Source organism: Eublepharis macularius, chromosome 13, assembly GCF_028583425.1.
Source record: "Eublepharis macularius isolate TG4126 chromosome 13, MPM_Emac_v1.0, whole genome shotgun sequence".
Classification (NCBI taxonomy): Eukaryota; Metazoa; Chordata; class Lepidosauria; order Squamata; family Eublepharidae; genus Eublepharis; species Eublepharis macularius.
The window spans coordinates 44,121,501-44,137,720 of record NC_072802.1 but is presented as its reverse complement, the minus strand read 5'-3'; the positions used below and the strand labels follow the sequence as shown (position 1 = coordinate 44,137,720).

Genomic DNA, 16,220 nt, shown 5'->3' with positions numbered 1-16,220 from the left:
CTATCCATTTACACATAAATATATTTATACAGACACCATTAAGTCTCCAGTGCTGTTTCTCCAAGGGGAACTCAACTAATAAAAGTTGCCCTGAATTTCCATTGTTCCGGGAAGGGTGAGCACAAAATACTCTGCCCCTCTGTCAAAAGCTGAAGGGTATATGCTCCCTCTTTCCTTGTCTGTTTGGCACCAGTTTCTGCTGAGTCCTGGGAGGAGCTGGCAGGAAACAAAAAGCACTTAAGTGATTCTCATGAAACTTCCACTTCCCCAAGCCAGTTGCTCCTCCAATAGACACGTCCCTGTTCTGATTGAAGCTGGGCCCATGATAAAGGGAATGAGCAATCACAGAGAAGGCTCTGAAGGAAAAGGATAGTGTGCTGGATCCAAGCAGAGGAGGGGACTCTTGGACACAGAAGGTAATTGGAAAGGACAGGGTAGGATATCCATAGGATACAGCTCTGCACACAGCCGTCTCCTTTCATTAGTGGAGGAGTAAATCTCCATCAGCTGCTCTGATCAGATTCACAGGCCCAGTCAGATTTCACATAATTCACTGAAAGGATGGCCCTGCACTCAAAAACCGTAGCAAACTTGGGGTTTGGGTGACAGTGAGAGTTAAATGGGCAACTAGATCATGCTGGGAAATCCACTCCCTCCATTTAATAAGCCCATGACTGCACACTAATTGACAGCCCTTCCGCCGATGTCAAGGATAACTTGGGCAGCAACAGAGGAAGGCAGCTGCCTTCTACCCTATATCCAAGTCTGATCCAGAAGGGCTCTGCGTATGCTCTTAGCCTGGAAGACATTAGATGTAACAAAACAATACAGAAATTTGCAAAGAAGGGTATATTTCCAGCTTTATGATGGAGCTGTGAAAAGTGCATGACTTCTAACATGTAGTTTTGAAAAGAATAAACAAAATTGGGGCTTGGTGTATCTCAGAAGACCCCCCCCCCCCGATATTTTTAAAAAATGGTTACTTAGAACTGGGCATACGGCAGTTTGCTGTTTGTTAACTGCAGCAAAGCTGTCCCAACCAGGAAACTGGGTGGTTAATCACATCCCTTCTGAGGGTCAGCAGATAGAAAAAGTTTGGGATGTATTTTTGATGGGAAAACTGACCCATCAAAACTCCAGGAATTTAGGCAGGTGCAAGATAGAGTCACTGATGTGAGTTTGGTCATTTATCTGCAAGTTACAAAGCCATCCAAATATTGATTGATCTGCGTTCTTGATCACTAACCATTCTGTGATACTCCATTTCCCTTCGTATAACATTTTTTTAAAATTACCAAGTAATCTGTTTGGAAATCTATGACAGGATTTATTTCTCTTTTTGGCAAATTTTTGACTTGATGTATTGATCTGCACTTAAAAATATGATAGAACATTTAAGAAAATGGCCGGCCAGGACTGAGCAAGCCCAGGGAGAAACATTTTTCCTTTTCAAAAAAGTAGCTTAGGAATTTCCAGAGATGTGCAAGGAACTGCTCCACGCACCAGGAATGTGACTTCAAGCATAGTCTTTGCACCCATCATGCATCCACTTGACCCAAGCTTCTTTGAGTCCACATTCCCCTCCACAAGCTGCGCACTATGGAGAATGCCTCTTGGAAGTAAGGCACAAGCTAGTGAGTTCATCACCTTCCACCTGTTCAGGCCCTAGCTGTCCAGGGGACAAAGAAAACCCTCTTGTATGCCACAGGAGTGTCAGGCCTGTACATGTAGCATTATTCTGTCTTTTAAGTTAACCAGAAGTAGTTGAGAGAGATGACAGAGCAGAAACGTTACAAGCTGCTGCTGGCGCTTGGAGCAGCTCTCTCCCAGGCAGGAGTAGATAACCCCAAGTATGCATACCAAACAAGGGGCACAACAGACCATTTTGCTGGGAATGGAGGATTGCGCACACACACACACCCCGCCCCCATCAACCAAGCTTAGATCTGGAGGCACTGGCAGCAGCACTGGGGTTCAGTATGTTCCCACAGCGTTTGACTAAGCACAACCGTTATCTCTCTCCCACTTGAATTTCCTAAGCACAACAGTATCTTTCAAGGTAGATGTGAAGCGAGTGAGTGTCAGCCTTTGGGCCCCAAAAAGTTGTGTACTCCAGTTCCAAGGTCTTAAGAGCCATTGGCAGATTATCTATTGTTTGCCCATAGCAGTAACTGTTTCCCTACTAAAGGAAATGATGTCTTCTCTGTCTACAAGGCACTTATTAGGATCTTAAAATATGACGGAGAGCACCAGAGGACGTGAGAGAAGAATGCAACTCTTGCTATCAGCTCTTCTCCCAACACCCACACAAATACTTGAGGAGCAGTCAAAGAAACTGAAAAGGTTTCACTGGACTATCCCTAGGACATTATGCTAACTTGCAAGTATCTTCTTTTGGGGGAGAACATTTGTGCCAACCTTAGCATGCCTTAGCAAGATGGTGAGTCCAAAAGTCACAAGGGAAGAACATAACTTGTCCTGCGCTTATCCAGCATCAAACTTGAACTGCATCTATTTATAGGCACATTTCTAGGAATCAGGGGTTCCCACAACACTTCAGACACGAATCTTCTGGAAAGTATGCTCTTTGTATTTGTCTCAGGACATCTGTGGTAGAGGGTTTCATCCGGTATAAATAAAGTATAAAATCTTACAATTTGTTTTGTCATTATTTTAACAAAAATACTAAAAACTTATTAAAACCTGAAATCAAAGTGGGAAGGGAGACTCTAGCAATCACACGGGATTTGGAAACACTGGTAGAAAGTGGAGATTAAAAACACTCATTCGGCATGATAAAACCCTCCCCCCCTGCTGCCAGGGCACTGCTGCAGTGCAGGTGCCTCAGGGAGGGCGGGGCTGATCGGTGTTGGGCCCAGCTGGGCACAGACCATCTCAAGTCCACACCAAGGCCTCTCTCCTTGCTGGGCCTCAGTACCGTCCGAAGGGGTTGCTGTTCTGCTGGGGCTGCGTATCTGTTTAGACCAAACACAAAGTTAGAATCTGAGAACGCTACGGCACAGAGACCAGGGCGAGCAGCGATACGACAGGGATGTGTGCTATTCCTGAGAACCAGCAGCCAGGAGTCAGAGCAAAAACACAGCTGATCTTTGGAAAGGGGGTGAGAATGGACAGGTGATCACTCCTTGGTGCCAGACAAAATCCTGGAACGTGAGCCAGATATCTGGTGTGGGCACTTTACACAAACTGCTGACAGATATGCTTCACTGCATGTACAGGGAGTCTCTGGCAAAAGTCAACAAGGTGAAGTACTTTGGACACCAGATCAGGGAACAGCTAACTACCAAAAATAAAACACCCCTCAAGGCAAGGACTGCCATGGGGAGTGGAACGTGACTGTGGTCATGCACCTTTTCTGACTGCTTTCGGCTCCTCAGTCTAGCCGAAGCAGATATGCTCATCTTCCCAAAACACATGGCTCGTTGTCTGGGATGTGGTGGAGATGAGGGTGGTGTATGAGTTATCTCACCTCTGTTGGGAGGTAGCAGGGCATACCACGAGGACCTTGCTACTCATCAGTTGTGGAAATCCATCAAGCACTGCATGATGCCACGAGGGTTGCTTGCTGCTTACCAAAAGGCGATTCTTTCCCTAACATGAACCACCTCATGACTGAATTGTTTGTTATATTTTGTAATCTGCCTTGAGCCTCAGTGAGAAAGGCAGGCAATAAATTAAGTAAATAAACCTGGGATTATACTAACTCAGTGAAACCTAGATCAAGAAGCAGCAGTTCTGAAAGGGATCAGACAGCATGCCAGCACCCCTCCTTGCCTCAAATCTCTGCTCCAAGGTTCTTTTGTTTTTGCTAGGGCAGAGTCCAATGTCTGGGCTTTTCCATGACCCATGATATGGAATCTGTCGGCATCTCCAGGTATAGTCATGCTCTGCTCTCCCTACAACTTGCACAAACTGGATTTTGGGGGGGGGGGGGGGTTTGGTTTTGCATCTCAATAGATCAAATTACGGCAGCTCAGGTCTGCTTCCCCTTTTCAAGCCTACTCCTTTGTTAGCTCAGGCAAGTCTCTTTTCTAGGGAATTTTGGCTCAAACTAGCCTTGGAAAGGTAGGGTGCTGGCTACAAGCTAAAGGTAAAAGAGAAGTACTTCACAAAACCTTTCCTGGGCTGGAATTTGACACACTCACATGTTGGTGCCAGGGAGATCTTCCAGTGCATCTCAGCCTGTCTTGGGCTTGTGAGCCACACAGAGTTTGTGCCTACAACTGATCACTTATGCAGAAAAAACAAAGGGCAAGGGACTGACCCAGGGCTGGAGCCTACTGTTAAGTCTGTGAAAGGGGTAGAGTGGCAGACCTCACTGGGGACCGTGCATCAGATTTTTGAAGACAGCCCCGGCTTCCATTGTCCCCTTTCCCTCCCAAGTCTTCTTCAGAAAGTCTTCCCAAGTGGCAGTTCAACTTCTGTGTCTGCAAAGAAGCCCCTCAGAGGTCCAGCTCCATCCCCCTGCCCAGGTCACCATTAACGCGGAGAGGTGCTCTGCACCCAGGGTGTTGGGGGGAAGGGACCCGGGCCTTACTGGAAAGCTGCTGCTGCAGCTGCCGGACCAAGGCAGCCGTCTGCTGCTGCTGCTGCGTCTGCTGGAGGCCCTGCCGCTGGAACTGTGCAGAAAAGGGAGAAAAGTCATTAGGGCAACAAGGAAGGGAGGGCATCAGTTTCATTGAGAGAAGGGAGACAGGACTCGTACTTACAATAGGCTGCTGAGGAGCAAGGGCTTGCATCCCCAGGCCAGGAGGCTGGCCCTGTGCTTGTGGCTGGGGGACAGAGGGCACCTGCGGCTGCTGCTGGGGCTGCTGCGGTGGAGGTTGCGATGGCTGCTGTTGTGGTTGCTGCTGTTGCTGCTGCTGCTGTTGCTGCTGCTGCTACACACAAGGCAAGAAGACAGAATTTTATTTATTTTATTTATATCCCGCCTTTCTCCTCAATGGGACCCAAGGTGGCTTACATAATTCTCCTTTCCATTTTATCTCTGCAACAACCCTGTGAGGTAGGTTAGGCTGAGAGGGTATGACTGGCCCAAGGTCACCCAGTGAGCTGCCACGGCACACTGGGGATTTGAACCTGGTTCTCCCAGAGCCTAGCACAACACTTTAACTGCTATACCATGCTGGTTCTCAGAATCAGCAAGGCTGTAAAAGTCACATTTCACACTGGCTGGTAGACTCCAGGAAATCCTGCCTCTGTAGAACTGCGGGGAGAGGAAACAACCTCCAGATTCCGTGGAAGGTCTTTCATTGCAATAAAACATGATCACTTTGGCTAGAGCTGGGACAAATGAGGAGGCCATCCCAGGTTTCCAGACTGTGCCTTAGCCCAAGGGTTCCAACTGGATGTGATGATGGACGTTTGTTACTAACTAAGGTAGCTGAATGGAACTTCCATGTACAAAGTTAGCGCATCTCCAAGTACCAAATGGCAGGGACAAACGAAAAGGGCCAGGGCCATCACCTTCAGGTCTAGCTTGTAAGCTTCCACAGGCATCTGCCCAACCATCACTAGAAACAGAATACCAGCTTGGAGAGGCTGAGTCTTGGTTTGATCTATCAAAGCTGTTCTTCTGTGCTACTTGAAGCCAAAAGAGAACCTGATGCTTCCCCTCACCTGAGCCCCCTTTCATAGAAAAGGTCAAGTATGACGGCTGGCAGGCAGGCCGATCAGGGGTTAATAGCTTAGCCTCATTGTGGCCACATTGCACTCAGCCCTAGATTACATTTCAGGCAGCTGTCTCTCAGCTTGCGTTCACGCAAAAAAATTTCTTCTGAGAGAACTGGCTTCCCTTAGTTCCCAAAGCCATACAAATAGGGTTTTTAAGATGTGAGAAAAAACCCACAGGTTAACGTCTTCTTCCAGAACCAAAAGGGACAGATAGGGTCAGTTCAGCACCAGTGATGATTGGATAACGATCCATTTCTATTTTTAAACTTGTTACATATATTTTTTCCAGCTATGGAGCAACTCAACAAATAAAAAGAAATTGAGATACAAAACCTCTAGAGAAAGAGAGAAAGCTCAGCTACATATTACAGCCTGCTCAATAACCAGGAAAAGAGAATAGTGCAGGAATGTATCTTCTTGTTTTTTTTATTTTATTTGTAAGCTGCTTCAGGCAAGTTTCTGGCGAGGCAGCATGAAATTTTTTTCTAAACGAATAAAATAGGGAAGAGTCCAACCAAGTCATACAGGAAGCACAAGAACTGAGGCTGTGCCTCGGCTCAATGGTCGACTCACCCTCAGCATCTGCTGCTGTTGCTGCTGCCTCAGATATTGCTGCTGCTGCTGCTGCTGCTGCTGCTGATCTGGCAGGAGCTGGCTGGGCCGAATCCCCGACGGGACACCCTGTGCGCCCATGTGGTTTATCCCACTCATCATGGGAGTTTGCTGCATTGACTGGTGAGGAAACCTGTACCCAGAAACAAGAGGGAAGTATGTCTGAGTGGATCTTGGAGTGGAACCAGGAAACGATAAGAAGCCACAGAGTTTTCAGGTCTCCTGTAAGGGCATGACATTTTTCCAGAAACTGATTTTGTTTGGGGCCTCTTTTTAAACCATGTGAAATGTGCTGGAGTATTCTTTGGGGAGATGGAAAGCTCCTTTGAAGATCCTGCCCCTGACCGCCCCCCCCATCCTGGAAGGTTTTGCTCCACTCACTCACTCACTCACTCACTCACTCACTCACTCACTCACTCACTCACTCACTCACTCACTCACTCACTCACTCACTCACTCACTCACTCACTCACTCACTCACTCACTCACTCACTCAACAGGGAAAATGGGTTTGTCAGAGCGATGCCCAGTGCAACATATAAAACATTGCCACAGCACACTGTAACAGCTGCCCTTGTGTTCACCCCTGAGGAATAGTGCGGCTGCAGGTTGCACAGGTTCCACTCATAGACCAGGAGCTATGGGGACCTCTTGGTCAGGATTCTTCCACAAGAATCCTCCTAGACTCACACCACAGGGAAGACAGACAGAAACACAAGACAGTCTTCAATATTCCCAGACCAGAATATTATACCTGGAGGATCGCTTTACTGAGCCAAACCACATAGAAGCGACCAGACTCAAACTGAGCATGAACCAACAGGTTCAATCCTGTAGGATTCACCCTCCTCAGCCAGCTGGGGGTGGAGTTGCAGCACACTGGGAAGGACAAAGGCTTTACCAAGCTGCTGACTGAGTGAGTCCACTGGCCTGACCTAGACCTAGGCAATCCATTCAGAATCTCCAATTGTCAAAGACGTCTCGTAAAAATGGTTCCAGTGAACACTCAGTTTATTGTGTGTACAGAGAGCAAGCAATTCTACAGAGCTAACTCTAACTCTGAACTCAGCCTTCTGTTTCTTATAGCAGCTTGCACAGGAAGCTTATCTAATCATTTGTTTGCTCCATCCTCCACCGCACCATCTTCCAGACCCACCACGGGGATCTCAGCGCAAAATCAGCCATGCATCTCTCTCCACCCCAACAGTACCTTTGTGCTGTGCTGAGTGTGTGTCCATATCCAGGTGCTTGCTGATGGACATATCCACTGGGTCTCTGCATTGGCCTGACAGGGTCAATGAAGGCAGGATTGGCGCTTGGATGTGTGTTCTGATAGGTCTGGCTTGAGTAGGCTGGGGGGACCATGGTGCTGGACTGGGAGGGGTGCTGCTGCAGACCAATATGAGAGACATAGGGAGTATAGCCCTGCAGGGAAGAAGGCACAGCTCTGTGTCAAATCATGCATCTTTGTCAGCAGAGACTAGCTGGGGTAAGAGGGGATGCTCCACAACACCACAAAATCTAAGCTAGCAACTCACTATATTTATTTATTTACAAGTATAAACACCAGTCTCTATCCAAAAAGGTACTCAATGGAAGGAATGATCGTCCCCCTACCCCACCCCACCTCTTTTATATGTACGCATTTTATTGTTAAATATCTAAGAGGCTTGTGTAATGCAGAAGATTTATTCATGATAATCTTGATCATCTTATTCAGAACACAAACCTCATATTTGCAGCGGCTAGAGGGCTTTGTTATTCCAAAAAGTAATAAACGGGGAACACTGAATTGGATGGAAATTGGTTCTTTTGCATGTGAATAGCGGTTGAGATGTTTGTAATTTTTTGTTCCTTCTTTCCTGTGCTCAGAATCTCATCAACTCCCCTGCACTTGCTTGTAAGAATTCTTGCTGTGCTAACTGTATATAGGCTACAAGTTCTCTGTATTCAACACCAATGTTTTTGTATACATAAAAAAAGAAATATCAAAGGCTCTAGGTTCAAATTTAAATTGTTAATATGTCTGTGCTGTCCAGTGGGTGGTTTATATTGCACAGGACCACTTTAACAAAAATTAGGAAGACTCCCAATTCTTCTCTACGCTTGAAACTTATTTAGATCCATGAATGGGGGCTTGCCTAGAACACTTGCACAGCGAAGATGTGAGCAGAAGCAGGACAGCTTGACTTGCATCCCTTCTGCAGGACAGGCAACCTCTAGATGCGGAGGCACACAAGAGAAATCAGAGCCAAGGAGGAACGGCGGTAATACTGGCAGCAACCCCTCCCTCCATGCATATTTTCTCCAGAGCCCCAAATGTTGTGGGGAGGGCATACCCTCACTGCGTTGGTTTAATAGTCATGGCTTCCCTTAAAGAACTTCATGAATTGTTGTTTTCTCCACATCCTATGAGTTCTTCAGAGGCAGCCAGCTCCTTCTGGGCTTATTTAAGCGGCAGCAATTAAACACGCCTAGGAACTAGGACAGGCGTGTCACATGCCCAGAAACAGTCAAGTGAACAAGGGAACATTTCACTGTAGGAACATGAAGTTTGCATGTCCCACCTAAATGTAAAGCCGGAATAGCTTGTTTTATGGGAATCTTAAAAGGTGTCTGCTCCTTTTTTTTTTAGTATTTAACCAACTCGTTCCAGTTTCCCTTGAGAAAAATGTATGAATCTGATCCAAAGGGGCCAAAGGTTTTGAGTATTGATTTCAGGTGGGGAGATGGACTTCACAGACTCTGGGGCTTGCCCATCGCCTGCCTCAGCTTACCTGTGACGGCTGCACAGCTCCATAGGGTGGGGCTGGAGCCATCTGGCGTACAGGCGGTTGCCCCAGCATCCCCTGGCTCTGCCAGAAAAACAGCAGAGAGGTATGGCTAAGTGATGGCGGTCTCCCAGACCCTCTTACTCTGTCCCAAAAATCCTTAAATCACCCCCAAATCTCCCAGAAGCCTTGACAGATACAATGTGGACATTTTGGTCTGCATGGCCTGCCCTTAGGAAAAAGCAGGACCAATGACTCTTATCAACAGTATTCAGTTAGGAATCCTCATGCTGCATCCAGGAAGGAATCACTGTGCTATCAGCATTCCTTTCAGGATGCAAGGACTGCTAGATGGTCTTTCTGATCCACATGCCTTGCTCACTCATCCTTATTGGCAGAGCAAACCCAAGGACAGAGGAAGAGTGGGCTACCGTGTTCTCATACTTCTCTTGGGAGAGACCAGAGAATATACGATGGAATCCTTACCAGCTTGGCTTGCAACTGTTGGCGGAGGAGCTGCCCTTGAGGTGATGGTTGTCTGTAGACACCTGGCTTATAAGGTGGATCAATTCCCATCATGCTACTCATGCCTGATGGCAAGACCCCAGTGTAGGGGGGCCGGCTTGGAACCAGCTTGCCCAGTGGCATGCGAACAGGCCGGTAAGAGGTATCTAGCCGAGGGCCACCTGCAGTGATGGGGAAGAGAACGTCAAGAACATCTCATGCATAGAACTAACTTCACTCAGGTACAACCAGCTTCATTTGCTTATTTAATCACTGAACCCAATAGCAAACCAGCTGGCTGATGAGGATGACAAATGATGCACAACAGGACCACTGACAGGAGTCTTTAGTTACTTGGGGAACCCACGTGGTATGCAGAAAAATAGACTTTGTAAACTGACACACAAACTTATTTACATACACAACATTACAGTACAAAACATTACACTTAAGTGTAAATTGGCACCAGCACCTAGACGTACTTGGTCTAAAGAAGACAAGAGATTATTAAATGATTATTTGATGCAAGCGAGAGATGGCTTAAGATACCTGGCAGTTCACCTGAGCAGAACTATTATTTTGCACAAAAAGAGTGTCTGGCTATCACGTGGGCTCTCACCAAGGTAAAAAGCTATATTTGGGGCCAAACATTCAACAACATTTATGAACACCAAAGTCTCCAAATGCATTTTTTACAAAGTTGCAATAAATCCTGTTAAAAACGAGGAAACAATAAAACAGAGCAGAACATTGCAAAAGAGGAGAGGAGAATAGAAGTGTATGAAAAGCCAATGTCAGCATAACAAAATCAAGCAGGCTTAACACGGCAAAGGCCAGCAAAGAGTTCAAATACTCTGGGAGCTGCTGACTAAAGCCTTGAACTTGGGAGAACAGCCAAGTTTTCAGCAGGTGCAAGAAAGTCAACATGTTCGGTGCCAGGCACAGGGCATTCCAAGAGCAAGGTGTCACAGCAGAAGAGGGGTCCTATCTTCTGTGACTATCCACCTCTCATTCAGGGGGTGCAGGCCCACACATCAGGACCTCAGAAGAAAATCTCAACACTCAGGCAAGATCATGCCAGAGCTGGTGATGCTTTAAGTACCCCTGGTCCCAGGACCTTTTAGGGCTTCAAAACAGAATCAGTGCTCTGAATTGAGCCCAGAAGCGAACAGCCCAAAAGTTCCATAAGCACCAGCAAAATAGAATGCAAATAACCAGGAACCGCAGGCAGCTTCTGAAGTTTCCATATTGTACTTGGAAGACAGCCCCACTGCAGTAGTCTAGCCAAGATGTAACCAGAACAGGAACCACCACTGCCACATCTCACTTTTCAAAGTAAGGTTGCGGTTTAAAAGCCAGTTCAAGCTGCTTAAAAGGCCATAACGCTATGGATGAGACTTGGGTATCCATACGTAGGTGCAGATCTAGAAGCTGCAACCCAGCTACTTCAAGGGAGTGCAGCGCTGTCCAGAGTAGGATGAAATCCAATTCCTTAAATAGTTTTACCACTACTTAAAAGCACTCTGGGCAGATTGACCTATAGTTTACTGGCCTTCATCTAGCCCATTACTGCCTCCCAGCACCCACTTCTGCATCACACACACAAATTCTGCATTCAGAACAGACATTTTCCCAAACTCATAATTCACCTGACTTATTCTTGTTGAAAACATGGATATTTTGCAACATCTGGAATATTTTGAGGCAGACAGAAGGAAAGGGGCAGTGTGAACAATGAGCTTGTCTGGAATAATGAGCTTGTATATAAGAAATCAAGGTTCAAACTTTTAAGCAACCACAAAGCTCACTAGTTGACCCTTTTGTGCAAACCACTTCTCTTCAACCTCATGATGTTGTTAAGACAGAAACAACAGATAAAGATTGGAAAGTGCCAGTTGTTTTGCAGAAATAACAGGCAATCTACAAAGGGATTGTAGACATCAAAAACGAAACCAGAGTAGTGGAAGTGTGAGCTCGGCAGGACATGAACACCAACCCAGACCCCACGTGGTCCATGAAGCTAATTAATGACCACCATCTTAAAAAGTCTCCAAGGACCTGAAACTTGATTTTTCAAAAGGAACGAAACTTTGCTGTTTTGTGTGCGTTTCCCAATAAAGGTCCATGCAGCAAGCAACTGTAGTCCATTGTGAGTTCCCTGTAAGAGCAACCCAGATTTGCACAAGTGTTTAGAACACAAGCATTACAATGTAAGTGTATACAACATAAACCTAAACATAACATACAAAATAGCCCTTGCCATCCAGATCAGATTCTGCATTGCCTACAAGTGGAATGTGGAACACCCTCAGTCCCTGCCTAACTTGTCAAGCATGCAGCTAAGTGTGGCTTCCAAGGCAAAACCCGAGCATAACTATCAACTAGAGCACTGAGAAGATGGGCTTGGTACTTTGGTTCAAGGGGACTCTCAGGAGTTCTGATTTACCTGCTGGCAGAGGCTGGTTCTGGGCATAGAGGCCCACTGGCGATTGCCCAAAGGCCAGCCGAGACATCGAGTTCCCCGTCTGATGGTGCAGGAGCTCCGTGGGCATGCCGCCAGCATAGGAGACTCCTCGGCTTGTGCTCATCATGTAGTCCTGCAAGGAGAACACTCTGAGAAAGCAGCACGCATAGCAGAACCAGCAGAGATGCCCAATGGGGCCAGATTTAGAATAGTGGTGACAGAAGAGAGGGTAAGCAACCGAGCATACAGATGAGCAGGGGGATCTCCCATGACTGAGAGCTTGCTGGCCAAGGGTAACCTGCCACCCACCCCAAATTATGACTTTATTAAAAAAAAATAATCAAGGAATGAACTTTAGTCTGAAGTGAGTTCAAAGAGAAGGAATGAATCACCGGGTAACTCAGAGGCCCTCAAGTCACATCACTCTTATTTCACTGTAAGCATCCAGCTTGCTACCTCTGATATGCAGAGGCAGGTGAAAGCACAGAGGTCCTGCACACAATCTGTGAAGGTGTGTCTGGACCCACAGCTGCAGCGCCTGGGAATGTTTAGGTTACACAGACAGGAGTTGGCTGTTCAATACAGTATCCAACAAATCTGAAGCAGAGGGGCTGGAACAACATTTTAATGGCCGCTGAGGGAAACCATTCAAGCAGCAGTAGCCTTGTCAGTGCCACTAAGAGTGGGGTTGGGGTGCAACAGCCCCCTCACCTCATTCTTGTTGGCAGTTTGGGCCCGTTTCTTGTTCTTGCTCGGCTTCTTCTTGGGTTCTGCAGAAGAACTGGCAGAATTGGTACTGGCTTTCTCCACCTTGACTGGCTCTACTGGCTTCTTCTCTGGCTCCAAGGCCACAGGTGTGGGGGGCTCTTCCTCCTCTGGGGGCAGAGGCAGTGGCTCTAGGTAATAGCTACGGGGTTTAGGCTTCAAGTGTGTGTGATACAGCAGCAGCCTCTGTTGCTCTTCAAAGCGGGACACCTTGCGATCCACCCGCACTGTCCCAAACCAACCCCAAGACAGTGGGGCAGAATGCTTCAAGCCTTCAAACAGGTCCCAGGGAGAAATCTTCTGCTTGGTGGATACCTGCAAACCCTGGGAATGGGAGAAGGAAGAAGACAGAAAGGTCAGCCAAGAGCATCTAGGAAAGACAGTGAGAGCCTGGTTCTCCCTGCTCCCAGGCACCATCCGTTGCTCAGTGGGCCATGGAAACTACCTTGCATCATCACTAAGCCTTCTTCATTCTCCTACAGGGCTTTAAGAGTGATTCTATTTCCTTCCAGCATATGTACAGCCACCCAGCTGGACACCTGGGACATTCTTCCTGCAGATACCAATGAAGCAATATATTCAGAGGACAAGGCGTGGGGGCTGCATGGAACTACTTGCCTCCTTCTTGAAAATGGAGTCAAAACCAGCAATTTTGTTGCCTTTGGTGTCAATGAGGGAGCCCTGAGGCTCACAGGTGATCACATCCCGAGTCTGCTTAGGCAGGGGAAGCAGTTGGCGTACCTTCTCTAGACTGTCAGACTGGCGGTCACCCAGCTCCTTCTGCAGAGGAAAAGAAGGTTTTTGTGGGGGGGAGACAGAAGGGTGCTTTGATTGATGCACCAAGTCCACCCCATCAGCACTGCTGAGGCTCCACCATCCCCTCATGTTAAAAGCCAACACATCTTCCTGCATACAGATTGACTACGCGGACCAAAGAGCCATTTAATCCACCGCCTGCAGAAAGGTAGCACTCCCCCAATTCTCTCTTCTGGGGCAAAGAGGGGTGGGCAAGAAGAGGAATATATGCACAAACATCAGCATAAATACAAAGCAGCTTGGCTTGCATGATGCAAACAGATCTTCTAAACTTCTAAACTTCTTTCTCATTAGGGACACTGCCTTACCCGGAGCTTCTTGACCAGGTTCATGTAAGCACGCTTGTTCTCTTCCATGCTGCCCTGTGAGATGCTGGACATGTCTGCAGCCAGCGTGCCATTGATGAGCACACTCAGCATGTCCAAGACTGTGGTGAAGAGCTCACTGCAGGATTGAGTGAGAAAAAAGCAGTCAAGAAAAGGCCCTGTTGTCTCTGCACACCAGCCCTGACCTGTCCTTTCAAAAGGCAGGAAAGCTACCATCTCCACGCAGTCCATCCATGCCACACTCCCAGTACAGAGCCAAATTATGCAGGAGGGCCTCCAAGCACCAAGCCCTCGCCCTTTCTTCTCCAGCACTGAGACAAGCAGCTCCTGTGTCCCTTTGACACAGCCCTTCTGCCCAGGTCCTCCTGCCTGACAGGGACAGCTTTCATTCTCAATATCTCCCCTGCCTCAGAGTACCCAAAGTGTATCCATTTCCCATAGCTCAGTATGCCCAGGAAGTAGAGATGCCAAGCAGGAACATTTCTCTCATAGCGGCTAAGGAATGTGGGATCTGCTTGGCCAGGAGACTAGGGGGACGTGGCAGCAGAAAGAGGGCTCTTCTCCCCAAACACTCACTTGTTGGACTGCATGTCAACAGTGCCACTGCTGATGATGTCCAGGAGAAGCACAGCCCACTCGGTGGTCTGCTGGGTGCTGCGCTGCACCGTGTCAAACATGCCCCCCACCTAGCAAAAAGGGAAGAAGCCAGTGAAAGGAGAGGCAACAACTGGAGCCAGCTTAATGAGCACAAGCTCTGCAGAAAACCTGGACAAAGAGGGAGAGTAAGATGGGATCTCCCTCCCTCAGGGAGCACAGCTGAATGGGCCAGATCTATTCACCTTGAAGGACAAGCCATCTGCAAGCACAAGGCCAAGCTTTATGCAAGATGGAAAGGCTGAGATTTGTCAGATGGCTCTGCTGCCAGCAAAGGGGAGCAGCCACTGTTCTCCAAACGATGGCTGTGTCAACTCATTCCCTTTGGTGGCAGCACCCTAAAGCGGGAAGAACTGACAACCCATCTCCCTCTAGCTCTCTTGTTACTCACTAGATTAAGTCGCAGTTTCAGAGCTTCATGCATCAGCTGCTTGGCCTTGCAGTCATCTTGGTACTGGTCTTCTCGCCAGTTGGTCACAATCTAGAGAGCAATGAAGAAACAGAGGCCTGGCAGCTGTCTCCACGCCTGGGATCATGTCCCAGGGACACCAGCAGCGTCCTCTCACAAGATACACATCTTTTGCTCAGAGAAGGTCAGAGCAATGTCATCCCCATTGCACACCCCTGTAACTGGATTCATGAAGCAACAAACATATTCAGGGCTCCAAGCACTGGATTCTGTTCAAATGCCCAGGCTCAGTCCTGGGATTGATGACCTAACAACAAGTGGGAGAACTTTTCTGAAGACAACCAAACAACTTCTCTCATATGCCTAGGTAAATTGTGTACCCCAAACACAACTGAGAATTAGCAGGATTCACAGGACATATGCTCAGCATCTCAGTTTAGAAGTCAACTACTCCCCCCCACCTCATTGAGTTTACTTGCCATCCTAAGGAAGAGGGGAAGACCTCCTTAAGCTTTGCCATGACCACAGTGCCTACCTGTTGGACTTGGCTGTACAAGGAGGTGAGGAGGCCTTCCCGCTGCTCATCCTGGCCTTTCAGGCATGTCAGCACCAGGGACAAGAAAGGCTGCTGGCTCAGCAAGGACATGCTGTAAGTGGGAAGGGGAGACGTGAGCAGTGCTAGGCATTGGCTGAGGTGCCTCTCCACTCTCCCCCCGCCCCGCTCTAACCTGCCCTCCTCCACATCCCTTACCTTTTCTGTTTCTGGCGGTCTCGCTCTTTGCGAGATGAAGAGCCCAGATGTTGCCCTTTCTCTAGCTCATCTCCTGCAGCTTTCAGCACGTAGCCTTGCACTGAGGTTGGGAGCTTGGCAATGAGAGGGGCTACCAGCCATACACCGGATCTCTCCAGGGAGCTGGGGACAAGCAGAAAAGAGAGAAGAGTCAGGTCATTCCTGAGACCCTGCAAGCACCCCCTCTCCTGGCTTTTGCACAGACTAACCTGAGGATGGGCTTGGCTTTAGTGCTGGCTGGCACAACATTGGTAGAGCTGACAATGCTGACAATCCCATTGCTGGCAGAGTTGGTCTCGGCTGACTGTTGGAACACCTCGATGGTTGCTTTGGCAATATTCTCCAACAGAGAATTCATTTCCTGCTACAGAAGGGCAGAGAGCAGACTTGGGACACTTGGACCCAGCTTGGACCC

General features: G+C 47.9%; 1 protein-coding gene across 2 annotated transcripts in view; it reads right to left on the bottom strand.

Annotated features, from left to right (window-relative positions):
- Positions 1-1,316: 1,316 nt before the first annotated feature.
- MED12 (mediator complex subunit 12) overlaps positions 1,317-16,220 on the bottom strand; it is a 34,141-nt gene continuing 19,237 nt past the window's right edge. Inside the window, exons 29-44 of one of the 2 annotated variants that reach the window (XM_054995927.1) lie at positions 16,015-16,169; positions 15,767-15,928; positions 15,551-15,662; positions 14,998-15,087; positions 14,529-14,638; positions 13,935-14,070; positions 13,429-13,590; positions 12,757-13,134; positions 12,028-12,178; positions 9,564-9,763; positions 9,084-9,161; positions 7,517-7,731; positions 6,268-6,439; positions 4,731-4,898; positions 4,559-4,640; positions 1,317-2,975 (exon numbers count right to left, since the gene is read on the bottom strand). In XM_054995927.1, the coding sequence (XP_054851902.1) occupies positions 2,932-2,975; positions 4,559-4,640; positions 4,731-4,898; positions 6,268-6,439; positions 7,517-7,731; positions 9,084-9,161; positions 9,564-9,763; positions 12,028-12,178; positions 12,757-13,134; positions 13,429-13,590; positions 13,935-14,070; positions 14,529-14,638; positions 14,998-15,087; positions 15,551-15,662; positions 15,767-15,928; positions 16,015-16,169 (2,415 nt within the window). In that variant the 3' untranslated portion in view covers positions 1,317-2,931. Of the gene's footprint in view, positions 2,976-4,558; positions 4,641-4,730; positions 4,902-6,267; positions 6,440-7,516; positions 7,732-9,083; positions 9,162-9,563; positions 9,764-12,027; positions 12,179-12,756; positions 13,135-13,428; positions 13,591-13,934; positions 14,071-14,528; positions 14,639-14,997; positions 15,088-15,550; positions 15,663-15,766; positions 15,929-16,014; positions 16,170-16,220 lie in introns of both variants that reach the window. The other variant, XM_054995926.1, reaches the window with a different exon arrangement.